At 40.6% G+C, this 23,873-nt stretch overlaps 1 protein-coding gene across 3 annotated transcripts in view; it reads right to left on the reverse strand.

Annotated features, from left to right (window-relative positions):
* Window positions 1–1,890: 1,890 nt before the first annotated feature.
* Window positions 1,891–23,873, reverse strand: part of LOC132867029 (protein CIP2A homolog) — a 94,304-nt gene continuing 72,321 nt past the window's right edge. The window contains exons 10-22 of one of the 3 annotated variants that reach the window (XR_009650668.1): window positions 19,706–19,865; window positions 19,227–19,368; window positions 15,430–15,529; window positions 15,241–15,359; window positions 12,885–13,062; window positions 11,945–12,019; window positions 9,432–9,542; window positions 9,047–9,243; window positions 8,714–8,827; window positions 4,913–4,995; window positions 3,453–3,571; window positions 2,617–2,825; window positions 1,891–2,578 (exon numbers count right to left, since the gene is read on the reverse strand). Coding sequence is in view for 2 of the 3 variants with exons in the window: in XM_060899715.1 (XP_060755698.1) it covers window positions 2,673–2,825; window positions 3,453–3,571; window positions 4,913–4,995; window positions 8,714–8,827; window positions 9,047–9,243; window positions 9,432–9,542; window positions 11,945–12,019; window positions 12,885–13,062; window positions 15,241–15,359; window positions 15,430–15,529; window positions 19,227–19,368; window positions 19,706–19,865 (1,551 nt within the window). In the remaining variant the exon portion in view is untranslated. Of the gene's footprint in view, window positions 2,826–3,452; window positions 3,572–4,912; window positions 4,996–8,713; window positions 8,828–9,046; window positions 9,244–9,431; window positions 9,543–11,944; window positions 12,020–12,884; window positions 13,063–15,240; window positions 15,360–15,429; window positions 15,530–19,226; window positions 19,369–19,705; window positions 19,866–23,873 lie in introns of all 3 variants that reach the window. The other 2 variants (XM_060899716.1, XM_060899715.1) reach the window with 2 other exon arrangements.

The raw sequence follows: 23,873 nt of genomic DNA on the forward strand, positions 1-23,873 counted from the left end.
AAATTACAACCCTGATTCCAAAAAAGTTAGGACAAAGTACAAATTGTAAATAAAAACGGAATGCAATAATTTACAGATCTCAAAAACTGATATTGTATTCACAATAGAACATAGACAACATATCAAATGTCGAAAGTGAGACATTTTGAAATTTCATGCCAAATATTGGCTCATTTGAAATTTCATGACAGCAACACATCTCAAAAAAGTTGGGACAGGGGCAATAAGAGGCTGGAAAAGTTAAAGGTACAAAAAAGGAACAGCTGGAGGACCAAATTGCAACTCATTAGGTCAATTGGCAATAGGTCATTAACATGACTGGGTATAAAAAGAGCATCTTGGAGTGGCAGCGGCTCTCAGACGTAAAGATGGGAAGAGGATCACCAAGCCCCCTAATTCTGTGCCAACAAATAGTGGAGCAATATCAGAAAGGAGTTCGACAGTGTAAAATTGCAAAGAGTTTGAACATATCATCATCAAAAGATTCAGAGAATCTGGAAGAATCTCTGTGCGTAAGGGTCAAGGCCGGAAAACCATACTGGGCGCCCGTGATCTTCGGGCCCTTAGACGGCACTGCATCACATACAGGCATGCTTCTGTATTGGAAATCACAAAATGGGCTCAGGAATATTTCCAGAGAACATTATCTGTGAACACAATTCACTGTGCCATCCGCCGTTGCCAGCTAAAACTCTATAGTTCAAAGAAGAAGCCGTATCTAAACATGATCCAGAAGCGCAGACGTCTTCTCTGGGCCAAAGCTCATTTAAAATGGACTGGCAAAGTGGAAAACTGTTCTGTGGTCAGACGAATCAAAATTTGAAGTTCTTTATGGAAATCAGGGATGCCGTGTCATTCGGACTAAAGAGGAGAAGGACGACCCAAGTTGTTATCAGCGCTCAGTTCAGAAGCCTGCATCTCTGATGGTATGGGGTTGCATTAGTGCGTGTGGCATGGGCAGCTTACACATCTGGAAAGACACCATCAATGCTGAAAGGTATATCCAGGTTCTAGAGCAACATATGCTCCCATCCAGACGACGTCTCTTTCAGGGAAGACCTTGCATTTTCCAACATGACAATGCCAAACCACATACTGCATCAATTGCAGCATCATGGCTGTGTAGAAGAAGGGTCCAGGTACTGAACTGGCCAGCCTGCAGTCCAGATCTTTCACTCATAGAAAACATTTGGCGCATCATAAAACGGAAGATACGACAAAAAAGACTTAATACAGTTGAGCAATTAGAATCCTACATTAGACAAGAATGGGTTAACATTCCTATCCCTAAACTTGAGCAACTTGTCTCCTCAGTCCCCAGATATTTACAGACTGTTGTAAAGAGAAAAGGGGATGTCTCACAGTGGTAAACATGGCCTTGTCCCAACTTTTTTGAGATGTGTTGTTGTCATGAAATTTAAAATCACCTAATTTTTCTCTTTAAATGATGCATTTTCTCAGTTTAAACATTTGATATGTCATCTATGTTCTATTCTGAATAAAATATGGAATTTTGAAACTTCCACATCATTGCATTCCGTTTTTATTTACAATTTGTACTTTGTCCCAACTTTTTGGAATCGGGGTTGTAGAAAAATGTTGCCTCTGTCCAAATATTTATGGACCTAACTGTATATGCACACCAAGTTTCATCCAGATATCTTGAAAACTGAGTGAGAAATGACCCTTGTCTAACTACTACTACGATGTGTCCACTAAACCTAAACAATTTCAAGATCCCATTTCCACTTCAGTCAAAATGAGATAATAATAATAATAATAATAATAATGAATGAAAATCAGGTGGACTGTTCAGGCTGAGCTGAGCAGCAGTCTTAAGACTGACACAAAGTTCTATGGTGACAATAAGGAAGGACAGTGCTGAAGAAATAAATGAATAGAACCTCTATGGAATTTATCACACGAGTCAGCAGCTCATTAAATAAAACAGAAACCACACCATCGCGGATTACTCAGTCAGTAAAACACAAACACAGCAACCTTTACCCTTCATACAGTGTGAACACAAACTCTGGACATGATGAGTGAACAATAGCACAGCAGGAAAGATTTATTTAAAAAAAATAAATAAATCCAGCACATTGAATATCTTATTGCGGTTCACTGACTTTTTTTCTTTTAGGTGTGCAAACTTTTGAACTCAACTGTATCCAGGACTTTTGAGTGATTTACTTGCTCAGGCTGTGCTGGATCAAACTAAAAACCTAAAAAAGGAGTTTATTATTCATGATGAGTAACAGCGCCATCTCCTGGCTGAAAATTCAAATTGCTTTTTTCCCCCTCATGCAAATCAAATCAGTTAATGTAAACTTAATTGATTAAATCCAAATTGGAAACGAATTGTTTTGCAATGCAGCATCAGATAAAATCATTATTAAAAATAATGAAATATTCATTTATTTGTTTAAAATGTTACGAGAGGAACATGTAGAATGAGAGAGAAAACACCACATTTTTAAAAAAAAATAATAAAGAAATAATTTATCTGAATCTAGAGTTTAAAAAAAAAATCAACTGTATTTCATATTATATTTATCATCGGAGTTCATCATGGCTGGTGTGTGTGTGTGTGTGTGTGTGTGTGTGTGTGTGTGTGTGTGTGTGTGTTAGTGCATGTAAAGCAAACGTGGAGTGTGTGTAAAGTGTGTGTGTCACAGAGAAAAGTTGGCTGTGGCATCATTCTTCAGTTTGCTGCTGCTCAGGCTGTGGATCATGGCGATCATCTGCGTGTGTGTGTTCAGCTCCTCCTCCTTCTGCTTCAGTCTGGACTCCAGTTGAGATCTTTGCAGCTCCAGAGACGAGGCCTGCAGAGGAGAAACACTTGAGATAATCCATAGATCTCTCAACCTTCCCTGACACACCTGATGAGCTCCTTTAAGCCCGGGATACACTACGACTGTTTAAAACATAAAATCAGTTGTTTATTTTCACAGCAGAATCAACACTGTTTTCAAATTGAGGGAAAAAATTGACTGTGATTTTAATGTCATATTTGGGGGCAAAGCCTCATTAGACTCATTCCAACTTTTTCTCACCTCAGTTCCCAGTTTAGTGAGATTTTAGTCAGAAAAGCACGGTTCCCTAATTCTTTCCCTAATTTTGGTCAAAATATTATTATGGCGTCCTTCATAAATATAACTGATGTGAACTCTATATATATTTAATGACCGATAAGTTGGAGATATACTGATAGTTTTTATTTCACTTTAACAAACTAAAAATTACAGGACTTTACTTTTTACAGTGACAGAAAGCCAGTGAGCACACCTTTCAAGCTACGGTCACTTTTTTTTTCCCCTCCAATTTCCCACCTCACACCTGTAATCCCTAGTAGGCCACGCCCCTCTGATTGAAGATCTGTGCTCTAGATAAACCTGATTTGATTTTAGAGCCAACATGCTGGAGAAGGAAGTCATTGTCTTTGCTCTTACCTTGATGCTGGCTTCCTTCCTGGCCTGCTCCGTCTTGGCGAGTTCCTTCCTCAGCGTACTGATGTTCTCCTCCATCTCTCCAGCCTGCTCCTCCTGCCTCCTCAGCTCAGCCTGCAGGTCTGAAACGGATACAAAATACAGATATGAACAGAAGGAGGCTGGAGGATTTTACTTTCTTTCAGGCGTGACTGAGCTTCAGATAAACAAACAATGACCATGTTCATGAACATGAAGGGCTGCGTGATGTTCATCCTTAGTAACAGCCCAGTCAGGGTTACATCTCAGTGGTTTAAACTGTCCTACACTGCTGACACTTCTACATCTCAGCGTCATTCTACCAGAAAGAAAAGGAAAACTGTTCTGACCTTCAGCCCACGAGTTTTTTTTTTTTTGAGAGACTCTCTCCACATTGAATTTCTAAACTAAAAAAGCATGGATTTGATAAACTGGTCTCCTAACGAAATTGACAGTTTCTGGGTTCGGGGGAACCCACCTGTCCTGCCGGAACGTCTGTGGAGGACATTGAAGATATCTACCTATTCAGAACCATGATTACAGGACTTTTGCTGATTGGATTAGGCATTGCCCTGGTATATCGAGGAAATCAGACAACGGTGACAGCTGTTCAAAGCCCCACAAAGCTGCCCGATATGATTGGAGTGGTGGGCAAAGCTGTTGGCACCCGGACTGTGGACATTCAGAACTTTAACCACAAAATGGTTGTCATCTCGGAGCAGCTTTCAGCTTTGCAAGGAATACGTATTTTGGAGACCAAATGGAATTGAATTGAACAGAATGGACAGATATGGACGAGTGGTGTGGATGTGTAAAGACTGCGTCTGTTCGAAAGACCAAACAATCTCTATCTTATCGACATTCAGCTCCCTGAACAGCACTGGCCTTGATCAAGGCCGTTGCTCGGGCAACATTTCCCCCAGAAGGTCACTGCTGGGAGACACTCTCGCTCTTCGCATTCCTACCCCAATTTTCCGCAGTCGCAGTTTTTCACCCCCAGTGTGACAAGCGGGTGCATGACCAGCGCCGTTTGCATGGCTGCAGGAGCGGACGGCTGCTTGCTTGCGCTGGGTTACCTCTACCTCCTCCCCTCCCACCCCCTTACCCCCACCCCTGATTGCCCCCTCCTTCCTCCCCTCAAGTCCCATGTTTTAAAGTGTACTTGTGTTATTGTGTGCTTATGTGCAGAGGTTTTCAAATGCTCCCACACTGTACTCCTGATAGGAGCATGGGGGGGGGGGGGGGGGGGGGGGGAGAAGTTATTTTTTCCTCATGTTACTACTGTGTTTCTTTTTCTTTTCTTTTATCCCTGTCTTCCTGTCCTGTTCCCCCTCTGTAAGGACAGGTTGATGGTCAATTTCACTGGTAACAGTGACAATAAAGGGTTCATTCATTCATAAATCCGAACACTCACACACACTCGGCAAGACACAACGTCTCCTCACCCTCTATAGTGTTGTGTTTCTCCTGCATGCCTGCTTCCATTTCTGAGATTTTCTCCTCCTTCTGCTGCAGCTCTGATGACAACCTGATAAAATAAAGAGTTCGGGTTGGGCAATATGGCCAATAACGAAAATATACGGTACTGGAAGACAGTTCACAAATTCCTTAAATAACTAAAAAGCACATTTTACAACTGTAGTGTGTGAAACAATGTATAATTTTTAAGGTTTAGTACAAAATATTAAGTAAAAAGTTACACATCACGATCGGTCAGAAAAGTGCATCATCACATCAGTGTTTCTCAATCACTGCACTGCGAAGTGCCATCTAGTGGGCCGCAAATTGTTTTTCCAAGTTGAAGCAAATTTTTACTTGGAGTCGGGTACAATTGCTGGGTTGCATCCGACTCATTAAGCTACGGTCACACTACATCTCGTGATGCTTTGTGATGGGTTATTGATGAAAATGAGGCATTTTGATGGTGATATACACGTGAGCTAAAAGTTGTGGTCACACAAAAGGTAAACACTTGACTGTCATGCCTTTGTGCGCTTTAGTCTGGCGCAGCTCGAGCGGCCGCAGCTCACGGACCGTGTTGTGCGCGTGCTTGGAACCCAGTCATTATGGGAAACACCTGATACTGATTTGAGCGCAATCAGCATGCACAGATACGGAAGATGTTTTCACAGAGGCTTTACGAAGTATCATCACTGTCACATTTGTTTCTAGCCATGTTTATAATACTCTACTTTCTGTTTTGCTTTTGTAAAAATAAATAAATAAAACACTTGGAAGACGCTCTGGACACCTACAGTAATGCTTTCATGTCTTAGGACTGCAGTTGACTTGCTAACTTTAGGACTGCAGTTCTCATGAACAGTTTTGCACTCAAGTTTCCATCAATGGATAGTTTATAACTTTAACAAAACACACTTCATGTTAAAACTATAATGAATTTCCTGGTTTCACAGTTATACTTTGACACTCCTGTAGGACACAGTTATAGAAGCGAGTTATTTATAATCACGCTATCTGTCATCACCCAGATGAGGATGGGTTTCCTTTTGAGTCTGGTTCCTCTCGAGGTTTCTTCCTTATATCGTCTGAGGGAGTTTTTCTTTGCCACCGTTGCCTCAGGCTTGATCATTGGGGATAGATTAGGGATAAAATTAATGTTTTAAGCCTTTAATTTTCTGTAAAGCTGCTTTGCGACAATGTCTGCTGTTAAAGGCGCTATACAAATAAACTTGACTTAAATATCACACCTGCTAATAAACTCTTCCTGCACTTAGATCCATCTAACGCCATCTATCTTGTAGTGTCCTAATCTCCAGATCTTTAACCCAGCCATACAGTGGTGCTTGAAAGTTTGTGAACCCTTTAGAATTTTCTATATTTCTGCATAAATATGACCTAAAACAACATCAGATTTTCACACAAGTCCTAAAAGTAGATAAAGAGAACCCAGTTAAACAAATGAGACAAAAATATTATACTTGGTCATTTATTTATTGAGGAAAATGATCCAATATTACATATCTGTGAGTGGCAAAAGTATGTGAACCTTTGCTTTCAGTATCTGGTGTGACCCCCTTGTGCAGCAATAACTGCAACTAAACGTTTGCGGTAACTGCTGGTCAGTCCTGCACACCGGCTTGGAGGAATTTTAGCCCGTTCCTCCGTACAGAACAGCTTCAACTCTGGGATGTTGGTGGGTTTCCTCACATGAACTGCTCGCTTCAGGTCCTTCCACAACATTTCCATTGGATTAAGGTCAGGACTTTGACTTGGCCATTCCAAAACATTAACTTTATTCTTCTTTAACCATTCTTTGGTAGAACAACTTGTGTGCTTAGGGTCGTTGTCTTGCTGCATGACCCACCTTCTCTTGAGATTCAGTTCATGGACAGATGTCCTGACGTTTTCCTTTAGAATTCGCTGGTATAATTCAGAATTCATTGTTCCATCAATGATGGCAAGCCGTCCTGGCCCAGATGCAGCAAAACAGGCCCAAACCATGATACTACCACCACCATGTTTCACAGATGGGATAAGGTTCTTATGCTGGAATGCAGGGTTTTCTTTTCTCCAAACATAACACTTCTCATTTAAACCAAAAAGTTCTATTTTGGTCTCATCCGTCCACAAAACATTTTTCCAATAGCCTTCTGGCTTGTCCACATGATCTTTAGCAAACTGCAGACGAGCAGCAATGTTCTTTTTGGAGAGCAGTGGCTTTCTCCTTGCAACCCTGCCATGCACACCATTGTTGTTCAGTGTTCTCCTGATGGTGGACTCATGAACATTAACATTAGCCAATGTGAGAGAGGCCTTCAGCTGCTTAGAAGTTACCCTGGGGTCCTTTGTGACCTTGCCGACTATTACACGCCTTGCTCTTGGAGTGATCTTTGTTGGTCGACCACTCCTGGGGAGGGTAACAATGGTCTTGAATTTCCTCCATTTGTACACAATCTGTCTGACTGTGGATTGGTGGAGTCCAAACTCTTTAGAGATGGTTTTGTAACCTTTTCCAGCCTGATGAACATCAACAATGCTTTTTCTGAGGTCCTCAGAAATCTCCTTTGTTCATGCCATGATACACTTCCACAAACGTGTTGTGAAGATCAGACTTTGATAGATCCCTGTTCTTTAAATAAAACAGGGTGCCCACTCACACCTGATTGTCATCCCATTGATTGAAAACACCTGACTCTAATTTCACCTTCAAATTAACTGTTAATCCTAGAGGTTCACATACTTTTGCCACTCACAGATATGTAATACTGGATCATTTTCCTCAATCAATAAATGACCAAGTATAATATTTTTGTCTCATTTGTGTAACTGGGTTCTCTTTATCTACTTTTAGGACTTGTGTGAAAATCTGATGATGTTTTAGGTCATATTTATGCAGAAATATAGAAAATTCTAAAGGGTTCACAAACTTTCAAGCACCACTGTATATAACAAGTTATACTCCTCCATGCTCTTCCAGGTTTTCATCCGTGTGTCCGTGTAGAACTACGTCTGCAGCACCAGGTAGTTTGAGATGTCGGGGAACTCAACAGATGGATAATTTTCCAACTCATAGGAAAAATCCTTTTTTGTTAGCGTGTAAGGACAATGAACAGTTTATAACTTCAACAAAACAGAGTGAGTGGTTTCTATATCCACTTCTTTTGCGTGTACTTCTTGGTTTTAATAACTTGTTGGTTTTCTGAACACAAACATGGCAATAAGTTCTTGTGTTAATGGACCAGACTCCACTTTTGGATCATTAATCCCTTTTGACTGAGAATGACCTGCATACATGGTTTTATGTTGGCTTCTGGTACAGCTATACACTTTTAAAGACAACACCTACAATTAAAAACAGTTTGTTTTTATTGAATTTATTTAATTCCTGTGCTCCCATCTGTAACAGGGAGTGATGTCGCATCCCATTAATACACTTTACAGTAGATCATTGGATTCTAATAGAATAGATGAGCCAAAATAATTGGGGATCTGTTTTTAATGGGCTCCAACTTATTACAAGTATGAACAGGTGGGCCTCAAAACAGAAAAGGTTGAGAACCCCTGATCTAGATATTATATAATCTCTCATTATATTGTTCTCCAAAACAAGTAAGGTGAAGGTGCTAACGGTGTTGCTGCCACCCTCTGCCAGGACTGTATAACTGCACCCTGTAGTTTATGGCTAAAGCAGATCACATTCACCAAATCTTCAGATTTCCTCAAGAACCTCATCACTCACTATTCTACAGCGGTGAGATGGAGATTTATCGTGACCCCAGACTGACCTCTCCTGCTGCACTCTGAGCCCCTCATTGCTCCTCCTCAGGGATTCGGCCTGCTGTGTGAGGGAGATGTGGGCGGCCTGGAGCTCCTTCAGCATCGCTTCGCTCTTATTGTACCTATAGATGAGCCGAGGTTACGGAGATGCACTAAATTCCGTTAACAATTAGATTTTAAGACATTTTTTTCCTATCAGAATAAACAGGAGGCTTGTCAATCCGTGTAGATCCTCAAGTTAAACACTTGCGTCCAAATGCATGCTAGGGCTTCAGTGAGCAGTGACCTGAGTACTGGAAGTTCCTGTGACAGTTGAAAGGAACAGAAAGGTTTGTCCTGACCTGCTCAGCAGCTGGTTGTAGGTGCTCTTCAGGTTCTGGTGTTCGTCAGACACGGCCTGCAGGCGGCTGTTGTGCTGCAGAAGCTGCTGACTGTCGCACTTCAGCTTCTCCACCTCCATCATCTGATCGCTCAGTTCAGCCTGCAGCTCCTCCTTCCTCCTCTCTGTGTCCTTCAGCAGAGACGCCAGCTTCCGGGCCTTCACATGAACATCAGAGAGAGAGTGTGAGTGTGTGTGCGTGTGCTCGCGTGTGCGCGTGTATGTGTGAAGTTTACAAGGTTGAGATAAACCAGCATGTGGCTTTGCAAAAAGATGTGCGTGTGTATGCTGTGCACTAGATGAGTGTGATAAACATGTGAATGTGTACGTGCATGAGAGAGACACACCTCAGCCTCGGCTTGTGCTCTCTGACAGCGGTACTGAGCGATGAGGCGGTCAGCCTGAGACAGAGCGAGAGCTTTGACCTCCAAGATATCCTGCAGACGGCCTTCCTTAGACTGAAAACACACACACAGAGAGACACACACACACACACAAAGATATTTTACACACACACACACATGCAGATATACATACATACACACATACATACCATTAGGGTGCATCAGTTGCCCCCTAAAAATGAAAAGTTCCTCCGATCATGATGCCTTTTTGTTTTTATGTTCCTTTTGGTAAGAAAACACACTGGGTGAAATATTTTGACAAAATTCAAAAGTTTAATGGTGGCACCAGGAGCTCAAAGTTATGGAAAAAGCTGCTATTTTATGACAAAATTTCAATCACTTTTCATGAAACATTATGGCACCTTATAGAGTATACCAAATATCTTAGATCCACATTTTTAGTACATATTCTAAATATATTATCAAGCACAGTTTGAGTTTTAGCTGTTCATTGAATCATTGTTCAACTACTTTTAAACAATATAAATGTATTATGAATCACATTAATGCTTCTCAATCCCTTGCAAAGGTTCTTAACATGATCTCTGGCTCACAAGAAATCAATAAATGGAGTCCAACATTGTGATTCAAACCTTACGCGAAAACATAAAATAAGCGTTTTTTGGCAAAAAATGAACCTCAAGGTGCCACCATTAGACTTTTGAATATGGTCAAAAAATTTTACAGGATGTCTTTATTGGTGAAAAGGAACACCCAAACAAAAATGCATCAGATTTTATGAAAGTGAGGGCAACTGATGCACCCAAGTGTATATATATAAAATATATACTACCGTTCAAAAGTTTGGGGTCACTTTGAAATGTCCTTATTTTTGAAAGAAAAGCACTGTTCTTTTCAATGAAGATCACTTTAAACTAATCAGAAATCCACTCTATACATTGCTAATGTGGTAAATGACTATTCTAGCTGCAAATGTCTGGTTTTTGGTGCAATATCTCCATAGGTGTATAGAGGCCCATTTCTAGCAACTCTCACTCCAGTGTTCTAATGGTACAATGTGTTTTCTCATTGCCTCAGAAGGCTAATGGATGATTAGAAAACCCTTGTACAATCATGTTAGCACAACTGAAAACAGTTTAGCTCTTTAGAGAAGCTATAAAACTGACCTTCCTTTGAGCAGATTGAGGCTACGTTTACATTACGTCGAATCAGCGGATCATCAGATTAACGTTCTTAAAACGATTCGCGTTTACACTAAAACCGTTAGCCGTGCACACAGCAACACCAATACGCGGATACGCTCGGCTCCGCAGGCATCCTGCGCTCCAAATCACTCCGCCCTGAACAGCGAGTGCCCTCTGGAGGGTGCGCACTCCGGCCCTGCGCAGCTCACAGAGCGCGCGAGTGAAGTGAACAAGCCACGATTCGGGACTGAGCCGCTGTGTGTGAGATCCCAGCACATATCACTTATTACTTGCAAGTGGAAGGATGGCAAGCCTAAAGACAATCATAACTACACAATGGGCAGTATTTGCATCAGTATTTGCAGTATTTTCATACTTTTATACTCTTTAATGAAAGGTGATACAAGGCGGAAGTCTGCGCCGTTTTTCAGCAGTCGCGTCACATGACCAACGCCAGCGAATCAGGAAGGTGGATGTCACAGTGACGTTGTCCAATGAGACGCCAGCTAGAGCTCAGCACAGCGTATTCGCGTATTCTCAATGTTTACACAGCACCGGAGCTGATACGATCTAGATTGAATACGTGGACGCTGGCGGATTCCCGTTTCCCCGCATTTTCAGGGGGGTTAATGTAAACGGACAGTGCATCCGCGAAGAAAACGAGACAGATACGGTCTAGTGTAAACGTAGCCTGAGTTTCTGGAGCATCACATTTGTGGGGTCGATTAAATGCTCAAAATGGCCAGAAAAATGGCTTGACTATATTTTCTATTCATTTTACAACTTATGGTGGTAAATAAAAGTGTGACTTTTCATGGAAAACACAAAATTGTCTGGGTGACCCCAAACTTTTGAACGGTAGTGTGTGTGTGTATATATATATATATATATATATATATATATATATATATATATAGAGAGAGAGAGAGAGAGAGAGAGAGAGAGAGAGAGAGAGAGAAAAGACAGACACTCAGAGAAAAATAGATATTTTATATATATATATATGAGAGAGAGAGAGAGAGAGAGAGAGAGCACAAATTACATGCACCTGGCCTTTAAACATGTATAATAATGCATTTAACTGACAAACTTAATAAGACCTTATACTGGTCAGGCAATATAACATATTTCTAACATAAATAAATAAGTATAGCATTTCAAAGTAGCCCATTTTAAACCGTAGCACATTAATTAAAAAGAAAAATGGATAAAAACCAAACAAACATTTTTGTAAACTTGCATGTACGTAACATACACCTACAAATTAAAAAACCATGAACTCAAATATACATGATGTTTGAGGTTACGTACGGCCAGGGCGGAAATTTTCTGCTCATACACATCGATGATCTCTGACACGTGAACGTCTTTCATCTGCTCCTGTAACTTCAACAAAAAAAACGACACCAAACCCAAATGAGCCACGAGAAAGTGAAGATTCTTTTAACCAGACACAGGAACTGATCAGAATTTCCCCTCACAGTCACATGTATGAAACTATTACTGTGCCACTGATGGATTTTAACACAGAGCATGATGGGGGAGGGGGGACCCACAGCATTTAATAAAAAAAAATATACAATTATAAATACGTGAGCGATTAAAGGTGATAAAATCCTTCAAGCCTCCACACTTCAGACTGTGTGTTTATACGCAAATAATCCACGCAAACTAGTGTCATCAGAACAGCATTATTTTTGTAGAGTCCACACAGTCTGGAGTGTGTTATTCTGTTTATCCCACAGCAATCTGTCAATAATTAGTGTTTAATTTATTAATGCATGACACACAGTTCATTTTAACAGTTTAGAGGTAGATTGTGTGTTGTGAAACGTCTAGCAGCGATAAGCAGTCATTCCTTCTCCCTCACCTGAGACTCCGTTCAGAAACACTGAATAAACATCTCCTTAAAGAAAACTTCACCCAATGTGTTCAATAAAAACACATTTTTAAAAATCTGCTTGCTAGTTTTTTTCCAGTCAACATACGCATCTGTGTGTGTGAGCTGTTACTATAGAAATGATAGCATCATATCGTTTGCATTTTTTTTTTTTATTTCCCCGACGCAATGGATAGAATACAAATCTGTTATGGTGAGCAGTAAAACTTCACTCAATAAAAGAAACAGATGATATTTTTTCTTTTTTAATTTCAAAATAAAAAAAACATGTACAGTATGCATTATTAATATACACTGTACGCATCTGAATGAATACATTAAAACAGATTAAAATGTAAATGATGCATGTACCTGAATGCCGCTCTGCAGTTTCTCGATGAGGCTGTCGATGCTCTGGCAAGGCGGACAGTTCAGAGCAGCAGTGGACACAGCAAAGCCGACTCCATCCTCCTGAACGCCGCTGCCTCTGATGCTCAGCTCGCCCTCGCGTTGCCGGTACGCGTTATTCGCTGCGATGCTTTCACCTAAACTGAGAGAGAAAAAAAAAAAAACATGATGAGCGTGTAGCACTACTAATTATTATTAGGTAACATACTATGAATCATGTATTCATAATGCTTTATAAGTGCGCTGACTAGTATAACTGCTCATAAGCGGATACTGTTACATACATAACACTATTATGTAGGTCATCATCATCCCTTACATCAGTTTACATAATGCATTATAACATCCATTTATAAAATCGGTATCCTATGGGTCCATGTGGCTTCTGCTTATAAGTAAAAGTGCTTTCTGATCCCATGTCCATACAGTAAATATCGCATATACAGGTAGTCGTCGACTTACGACTGAGTTTGGTTATGACTGACCGGTTGTAAACCGACCTGGTCGTAAGTCAGCCTATGTTAAATGAACGCAAGTATATTGTGATGTGTAATGATATTGTAATCATCTTAAAGTCTTATTTTATCAACATTTTCTTATTTCATTACCTTGGTACATTATTTGGTTTAAGTCAAACACTGCATACTACACTGCGTACAGTACAATTCGTGTAATATGTGCAAAACAAAAAATACGAAATACAGGTGTGAAAAATAGAAAACGTTTTAGTTTGCAACATACCAAAATACAAAATGTAAAACATAGCAAAATACAAAGCTGGCATCACTGGTGCTTGGCTGTGGGTCGTCTACGTCGTCATCAGCTGTTGCAGCGCTCGGATTTGCTCGTTTCATAAACCAGGAGCTGGGGTGGAAACTGTATGACGGCGTGCACGAGGGAGCGCAAGAGAGACTGCGCGTGTGCCTGGAGCTGGGGCGGAAACTGTCGTACGCTCAGCTAACTCAGCTGGGAAACACTTGCCAGTCATAACCAGACGGTCGTAAAGTCGATTGGTCGTAAGTCGCATAGGTCGTAAGTCGACAACTACCTGTATACATGTTATCAATGATGCTCGCCTCATCTCTTGCAAGCATCACCAAGCTGTGAGCAGCATCAGGGCTTGGAGTATTTTGGTTACTGTGTTTTGTTCAAAATACAGTGCTGTGAACTTGATCCATTTTCAAAATAGTAAGAAAGCACTTGTTCATGAATAGTCTTAGAAGCATTATTTAGTACTAATGAGCACATTTTGTTTCACAAGTGTTGTGTAAAGACTCAAATAAAATAAAATAAAAAATTAAAGCAAATAACAAGTTTTGACCAATTATACTTTTACAATTATACTTTTAACTTTTACTCTTAGTTTTACTCTTATTTTTTTTAAAAAATGCTATTCATTGAAAAAAAAACATTACACTCTACAAGTGGAGTTAAAAAAAAAAAAATTATGGAATAACAAATTTCAACAACCAATAATGACATTATCTACGTATGATGAGAATACTTTTCCAAAAGCAAAGAATGTTCTGTACTCAACTCGTTCTTGTGTACCTTTGATAAAGCGAGATCACAATTCGCAGTTCTGGTGACAGTAATGCTTATGCGCATGCATATTGCGCTATCGTTCACTCGTTCTTACATTACGATGACATAGTGGCTACTGCCTCACTTCGCCTCGATGAGGCAGTAGCCACAAAAACACATTTCATTTCAAGCCTCTTGATTCCCAGCATTCAGAATTCTCTATTGTGTTAATGAACTGTTATAAACCCTGAAGTTGAGTACAACCTATGAGGCATTATATCTTGTAGTGCAGATGCTACACTTATGTCTGGGTTATACTGCATTATAACAGTCTATAGTATCTTTATGAACAGAGTTTACAATGCCTTTTGAGGTGAGCATTTATATACAGACTTACACCTGGCGCTGCGAGGGATTTATTATTAAAGATAAAAAAATAATTACAAGGCTTTATAGTTGATTCCTAGAAAGTGTTACTGGTTTATGTAGGATTTTTCATTTTAGATCCAAAATTTATACAGATAAAGATAATAAAGATTGTAAATCGATGTGAATTACTACAAAATCATGACAAAATAATCTAATTTACTAATTTATATTGTTTTTTCCCTTTTAATTAATTTAATTTTTTTAATCTAATAACTGAATAGATCAGCCTAATTTATATTTATTATAATTTTTTATTTGGATTTTTTTTTTAATCTGGATCTTTTTCACTAAATTCCACTTTCAGTCTTATTTTTTGCAAATTATATTCATATACTCATGATTTCTCCTCGATCTGCTCGTGACTCACATGATGGCGGGGAAGTCAGGCAGCGGAGCGGCTTCAAACAGGACACGCAGTGCCGTGTGTACTCGCTCTCGGTGTGGAGATGTCAGGGCCTGAGACACAGGCGTCACCATGCGCTGGTCCTGAACAGCAATCACAGCATTCGGTATTCAATACACCCCTCCTAAAAACACACACAATCTAACACTTTACCTGCAGCAGGCGGTAAAAGCAGGTCTCCATGTCGGCTACGTGCTGCTTCAGCTGGCTCATCAGCTCCAGAGTCTTCAGGACTGTCTCACAGCATGCATGGCTACAGGACACGAGACAAAGAGGGCAAAGGTCACGCAATACGCACACAGACATTTTACTTTAGTGTGTGTGCATACACAGTCCCTGACAAAAGTCTTGTCGCTTATCCATTTTGTAGAAACAACAGCTTATAACCTGACTTTTAATTAATCCACTGGTTTTAGAAATGGCTCATATGATGAAAGCTAAAACCCTCCCAAATTATGTTTAATATACTAAAATAAATTTGCTTCACTGAAGAAAGATTGATCATTTAATGAACACAGAAAGGTCAGATTTTGGCAAGACAAACGTTTTGTCGCCTACAGAGAGTAATGTGAAAATTGAACAAATAATTTGCTTCAAATACAAAAACATGTTGCATAACATCAGTGAATTAAGTAGTGGTGCTGTGAGATCCATATTTAATATCTTTTATGACTTCCATGAGCTTGAAGGACTGCATCCATGGGGTTCGACAATGAGTCATACAATTTATTGATGAAGTCATCAGGAATAGCAAAGAAAGCAGTCGTACATGCCTCCCAGAGTTCATCAAGATTCTTTGGTTTCGTCTTCCTCTTTCATTCTACCCCAGACATGCTCAATGATGTTCATGTCTGGTGACTGGGCTGGCCAGTCCTGGAGCACCTTGATCTTTTCAGCAGTTTCGTTTGGCACCAAAACATTATTTCAAAAGCTGTTGGGATTGAAATTAGCCATTTCTTGTAAAAAAAAAAAAAAAAAATTGATTAGACATGTATTTGATGGGCACTTAAGATCAACTTGTACCCAAGCGACAAGACTTTTGTCAGGGACTGTACATCACAGCCGCCGCAAATATTGCAGGAGACCTACTGGAGCCCGCATGGATCCGAGATTCACCCAGAAAACAGTTAAGATTGGTGGCGGAAAAATCATGGTCTCATCATGGTCAGTATGGGGGTGTGCGAGAGATTTGCAGGGTGGAAGGCAATATCAATAGCCTAAAATATCAAGAAGTATTAACTACCTCTTACATTCCCAACCATAAAAGGGGTCAAATTTTGCAGCAGGATGGTGCTCCATCGCATACTTCCATCTCTACATCAAAGTTCCTCAAGGTGAAGAAGATCAAGGTGCTCCAGGACTGGCCAGCCCAGTCACCAGACATGAACATCATTGAGCATGTCTGGGGTAGAATGAAAGAGGAAGCATGGAAAACGAAACCAAAGAATCTTGATGAACTCTGGGAGGCATGTAAGACTGCTTTCTTTGCTATTCCTGATGACTTCATCAATAAGTTGTATGAATCATTGTCGAACCGCATGGATGCAGTCCTTCAAGCTCATGGAAGTCATACAAGATATTAAATCTGGATCTCACAGCACCACTAATTAATTCACTGATGTTATGCAACATATTTGTGGCAGATCACAGAATCCAGGGACACATGTCGGCCCGGGGGCATTTTGAGTTATTGACAGATTCAGAAAGTACAGTTTCTAAGCTTTCCAGTGATGCCTTCCATGTGGAGATCTGACAATATTTGAAGAATGTGTGGCCTTTTGAAAGTGTATACTACTTAAAACAGAAAAGGGAGAAAATCGCCCTCAAAGTTTTCCATCTCAGCTACTCTGGGTGTAGGGCGGGCACATAATGGTGCTCATCTGCATGATATTAAGGAAAGCCCTACCCCCTACGAGCTAGCACGATACTACTTTCATGTAAACAAAGATCACCACGTCAATTTTCCTTCCATGCAAAGTATGCCCAACACAATTATGAAGTACAAAAATAAGTCTTAAAGTATACTTTAACGTTTTGTGGTTGAAAAATTACTCACACCGTAAGAAAGAAAGATAGCACGATGATGACACAACTAACACAACACTAGTTTCATGTAAAGCCTCGGTCACAACCATCCGTACAGTACGCGCTCCTACGGCCGGTCTACACGCAAAAAACACAAGAAACACACGGAGAGCGCGCATGAAACGCACGAGAGCGCGCGTGTGAAAAGCATGAGAGCGCGCGTGTGATGTGCTGATTTTCGAGCCGCAGACCGGCCGCAGAGGTTCTTTGTCATGTCAAACAAACTCTACGGGCACTTACGTTTTTTTCAGGTTGCAAGACAAACTTACAGCCAACGCACGTCTTTCTCCGTGAACAAACAAAAAACGCAGCGATTTGGGAAACGCCAAAAATCACACGGCCAAAAAATCGTACGTCCGGTTGTGACCTAGGCTTAACCAAACCACAACACTCTCTGTTACATGCAAAAATAACCACACAGCCTTAGATTAATAAACTCACCCCATCAGAAAGAGAAACGGCGCCTTGCACACACCAATGCCTCCGATGGAATGTAATCCTAGAACGGTCCGTGTATCATCCGATCATTCAAGTATTCCATTCAATCTGGAAAACGAGGTTGCGGTTTTTTTGCTAGAAATGGTCATCTCCGATGTAAATACCGTGCGTCTGTTTGCTTCGCGGTGTGTCAGCTCCTCTGCGCTCTGTTTAGTAACTCATTCCATAGTGAAATCACACGCCTGTATGCAGTTAAGTAGCCATGTGCTCAGCTCGGATCATACAGCTGATTCATCTCATCTCATCTCATTATCTCTAGCCGCTTTATCCTTCTACAGGGTCGCAGGCAAGCTGGAGCCTATCCCAGCTGACTACGGGCGAAAGGCGGGGTACACCCTGGACAAGTCGCCAGGTCATCGCAGGGCTGACACATAGACACAGACAACCATTCACACTCACATTCACACCTACGGTCAATTTAGAGTCACCAGTTAACCTAACCTGCATGTCTTTGGACTGTGGGGGAAACCGGAGCACCCGGAGGAAACCCACGCGGACACGGGGAGAACATGCAAACTCCACACAGAAAGGCCCTCGCCGGCCCCGGGGCTCGGCCCCGGGGCTCGAACCCAGGACCTTCTTGCTGTGAGGCGACAGCGCTAACCACTACACCACCGTGCCGCCCTACAGCTGATTCGCGGGGAAAAAAAAACAAAAAAGACTTAAATCATCATGTGAATGGCCCATATGGTAATTTACCCACACCCCCCAGCAGGCTACAGTCCTGACAAAAACGAGACAATTTGCAACAAAAAATGTATGCTTTTCCAAAAAAACAATCTATTATCTGAAATACTGATTGCATTCTTCAAGATCTCAACTTGCACATGATGGAAAAAAACAAAAATCACAAATTTCGAAAAAAAATGCTTCTTTTGAGATTATCTCGGATTTGTTTCGGCCGACATGTGTCCCTGGATTCGGTGAGGGGTCACATTTTTGTATTTGAAGCAAATTATTTGTTCAATTTTCACATTACTCTCTGTAGGCGACAAAACTTTTGTCTTGCCAAAATCTGACCTTTCTGTGTTCATTAAATGATCAATCTTTCTTCAGTGAAGCAAATTTATTTTAGTATATTAAACATAATTTGGGAGGGTTTTAGCTTTCATATGAGCCATTTCTAAAACCAATGGATTAATTAAAAGTCAGGTTATAAGCTGTTGTTTCTACAAAATGGATAAGCGACAAGACTTTTGTCAAGGACTGTAGTGTGTTTTGATTCCACAATCATGATATAAATTTTCAAAATGGAAAAGCATATACACTTCCCCCCCCTCTACTTACTGTTTGGTGCTCTTGATTCTTACTGGCTGTTGAGTTCAGATTTGACTCGGTACTAAATACTATTACAGTTCATCTCTCACCTGAGCTGAGAGCTCGAGTCCGAGCAGATGGAAGTGACGCAGTCCTGAGTGTTACACAGCAGCAGCTCCACCAGCGATACGCACAGCTCTGAGCTCACGTTCTGCGCCACCAGAGTCTTCAGGAAGTCATCTCCGCACAAGAGTGAATGTGTCAAGGTGCCAAGGTTAGGTGGTGATGAATAATTTTCTATAAACAGCAGCAATTTCCTGACAGTAATGCAGCTACTGTACAAGTCACAGGTTTATATTAATGCGCTTGCTCTAATATGACACACCTATGACAAGCTTAAGATTTTTTTGCCTTTGAGAAAGAGGAAAAAAAATGTAAAAAGAGAGACTGATGAGGGAACTGTTTATAACTGCTACAATGTGAATTAGAACAGGAACACAACATGAAATGCAACTACAAACGGCTAAATATAAATAAAACGCTGCAGTCATTGGTACACTGCTGTGGTACAGGTATCAGTGTAGGATATCCAGCAGGAGCTCCAGCACCCATCCAGCTCTGGCACAGTGCCTCCGGAGCAGTTCGTCTCCTGCACTCAAGTCTGGAGTCTGCAGTAAACTCTGCAGCGCTGGGAGAAGGAGCTCCAAAAACGAGCGTGCAGAACCGCACTGCGAGGAACCAATCACTTCCTGAGGATAAACACACACCGTGTGTTTACAGATTACTATAAGACTCAGTAGGAATGCAATAATGGGACAATAAGTATGCATGCTATAGTGCCCCCTATTCACATACATAAAAAATAGGTATCCTATGGGTCCATGTGGCTACCAGGGTGTCTACAGGTTTGTCCAAGTTAAATTTAAAGTGCCATTCCACCACTGGATGTATTTTTTTGGCATAAAATACAATATATTTTATGACAACATGACTAGACAGAGAAATATTTTAGCTTCAAAATGATATATCAAACATAATTTTTTGACAACGACAAGTATATTAATTTTGCGACCAAAGTCACCTACCCTTTTAATTTCCGCGCGGTAGTGAAACGTGATGTCATCGGCAGGTTCCCCTTCTTGTGTACCACGTCACGTGTGACGTGGCACAGATTATCAGCAATGGCGGATAGAACGCGATTGTCAGCTTCGGAAAAGAAGCGAAGGAAAATAGCAAGTGATGCCCAAAGGAGACGGTCGATGGTGAATGACGTGACGTGGTACACAAGAAGGGGAACCTGCCGATGACATCACGTTTCACTACTACGCGGAAATTAAAAGGGTAGGTGACTTTGGTCGCAAAATTAATATACTTGTCGTTGTCAAAAAATTATGTTTGATATATCATTTTGAAGCTAAAAGATTTCTCTGTCTAGTCATGTTGTCATAAAATATATTGTATTTTATGCCAAAGAATACATCCAATGGTGGAATGGCACTTTAAGACCATGTTCCAAAAAAAAAAAAATTAAGACCAAATCTAAAGTCACGCAAAAACGTACTCTTTAAAAAAAAAAAAAAAACTATATAATTTAATGTAACTTATTGTTCTTGTAAACATTCACCAGAAAACACTAATCTAGTAGAAGTACTTCATTTCTTTTCCTTGACAGGCATTCACACACTCAGAACACAATATAAGGACAGGATATACTTCTAACTATGTGACAATCAGAATGCAGTCACAACGTTTGAATCCAATGCAACAATGTGAAAACGTGAATGAAGTCACACACAGAATTCAATGCAACAGTTTTTTTTTAATTATTATTTTCTCTGCTTGGGGAGTCGCATTGTAAGCAGAATTGTTCAATTCCATCTTTGGTCAAACAACAACGCAGAAAACAACAGTTAAACAATGTGAATGCACAGACACCTGAAACTTCGGCTCACTCGCTTGAAAGGTATGCTCACTTGCACTTCTTAAAACACTTGGAACGATACCCACACACAAACAACACTATTCTCTCACATGCACGCAATAGAATATATTCTCTCTCTCACACTCGCACACAATATTCTCTTAAATAAACAAGACAACACTCTTACTCATTGTACAGTGCAATACTCACTGACCAGGCTGATATTTGAGGCTGATGCTCACGGCCTTTAGCAAAAGCAACGTGCTTGGCGCTCTTCGTATGAGAGTCCACCGCTCTTATCCCCACTGTGCCCAACTTAAAAGTCTTACAGCATGCTACACAGTATGCCTCGTTGGCATCTTTGGGTAGAGCTTTCAGCCACCACGAGTATTTTGCATCTTGCAGCCAGTTATCATTAAATTTACATTTACCCATTGTGGCTCGGACTACCCTCCATCAACAGATCAGGCACTGAGTGGTTGTCAAGCACACGTGTGTCTAGCAACCGGTGGATTCGGAGCCTGCGCGGTATAATTGTGAGCATCAAAAACGAATAAACTTTTTCCCCATCCAAAGTGTACCACATTTTAACGATATGACTGAGTAAAATCTCCATAAATTTAAGATTGAAAATTTAAGACCACGGGGTTTGAAATTTAAGACAATTTAAGACTTTTTAATGGCCTTATTTTAGAAACATTAAATTTAAGACTTTTTAAGGACCCGTGGCTACTGCTTATAAATAAAATTGTTTTCTGATCCCATGTCCATACAGTAAATATAGCATATGTATTTACTCTATGAGGCAGTAGCCACAAAAATGAAGCGTAATCCAAAAATTAACAGTTTAAAAAATAATAATAATTAAAAAAAAAAAATCACAGAAGTAAAATATGCCAAATGTCTGTACTTTATATTATTCTACTCTTACAGTTTTTGAAACTGAAACCTCCAAACTGAGGCCGACATACACACGCTGTCGCCATGACCCAAATTCTTATTTCCCAGAAATGGCCCGGCGCAAGAGCTCAGTTGTCTCAATACTCTTTTCGACAACTTCCTGTAACAACTCAGAAGTGCATCGCATCTACATCACACATGGCTAAAGAAGGCGAGGAAAGGGGGACAACCTGGAGTATATTTTAAAATAGAAATGCACTTTCCCTCGGGAATAAGCATAAACATGTCTGAAAGCGATTTCTTTCATCTAGTCCATTTATTTTGAATGGTGAACCGAATTGTATACACTCACCAGTCATTTTAATAGGAACATCTGTATGCACACACACACACAGTGTGCTATTGTTACACTCATTCTTACAACACAATGACTTAGTGGCTACAGCGTCTATATGAGGCAGCAGCCACAAAACCAATGGACTAACACAAACAGAAATTGAACACTGAAAGCATCCTGGTAATGAGCTTCGTTTATGTTCCTTACGAGGCATGTAACAATATATGGCGCGATGATAAATCACGATACAAATTTATGATTCGAATTGATAAACACTGATTATTCTGTGCAATTTTTTCATTTTTCCTCACTGTAAGTGCATTGTTTAGAAGTTTTGGGGGACAGGCAGTGATATTTATATCTCTTTGTAACACTCGGCCTATTAATTTTTTGGCTGTTTTACGTTAAATGCACAAGCGGTTCTTTGGAATGAAAGCAATACTTCGCAAACACAAACAGATAATTGTTGTAAACAGTTTGTTGGTACATATAAGAAGTTGTACACATGAAAGACTATGAACACATCTATCAAACAAAGGAGTCTTTTAGATTGAGTAGAAGCTGTAGTGTTCAAGACTCGCACCACACATCCCAGCCTCACGCACTTGCTTGTGTATGGACCGCCCATTAACCTTTGGCGCACCTACCTAAAAAAGGTAGGGTGCGCGGTGATAGGTGTAATAATAGCTGCGTCGTTTGTACAGTAAGCCCCCACATCCATACCATAATTTGTACAGTGGAATAAACATTAATAGGAACATAGGGCCATTATTAAAAAATGTTCTGTTTCCGGTCCACCAGCCGGGTGAGTGCCGTTTGTGCGGTTGAAATTTTTTTTTTTAACGCCGTTTTTTTGACATTTTTTTCGGGTTCGTAAATCTAAAATCGAACTTGACATTTACGCATTCCCAGGGTATCTTCACAGATATCCCAGGGCTTTCCACTAAGGCTCATACTAGCCAGCCATGACAAATAAGTAGCCAGCTGGGGGAGGGGGTAAACACAAAATAAACTCCTGTGCACGCAGTTCCCAGGATTAAATGTATTTTCCACAGACCATTTATTTATTCACTTTACTCAAATACAAAGTAAAATGGCAGTAAATCTTCTTTCTTTTCTTGCGTATTGCATCATGAGGCGTTCCTGGCTTGTAAATCTCTTATTTTCGGTGCATGACACATTCACGCAGCTGAGCATGCTATGAATTAACAACGACAATGGTCTGCAGTGGGGCTACACAATTACACACTCAGCCAACATTTCTCCATTTGTGTATGAAAATACACTCCAACCACTCAGTTTGGTTTCATTTACAACCAACGGTGTCTTTTGATGCCAGCACGTAATTGAACGAGAGAAGACTGGTTTACTGGAGACAAAATAAGCGTCATCTCTGCTTCTGTTCCCTCCGACGACCCCGACACACTACTGCCTCCGCCGAGTGCGCGCGCACGCACCGCATGTCGGGGCCGCGGATGAGTTACTCTCCCTTGATCAACGAAGTTGGCGGGGAATTTGTGGTTATTATCGGTACAAACAGCGCAAATCACAACTTAAATGAGTGCGGTTCAGTTTGACATTATTGTCAGTCCGTTAGAC

Source organism: Neoarius graeffei, chromosome 19 (genome assembly GCF_027579695.1).
Source record: "Neoarius graeffei isolate fNeoGra1 chromosome 19, fNeoGra1.pri, whole genome shotgun sequence".
Lineage (NCBI taxonomy): Eukaryota > Metazoa > Chordata > Actinopteri > Siluriformes > Ariidae > Neoarius > Neoarius graeffei.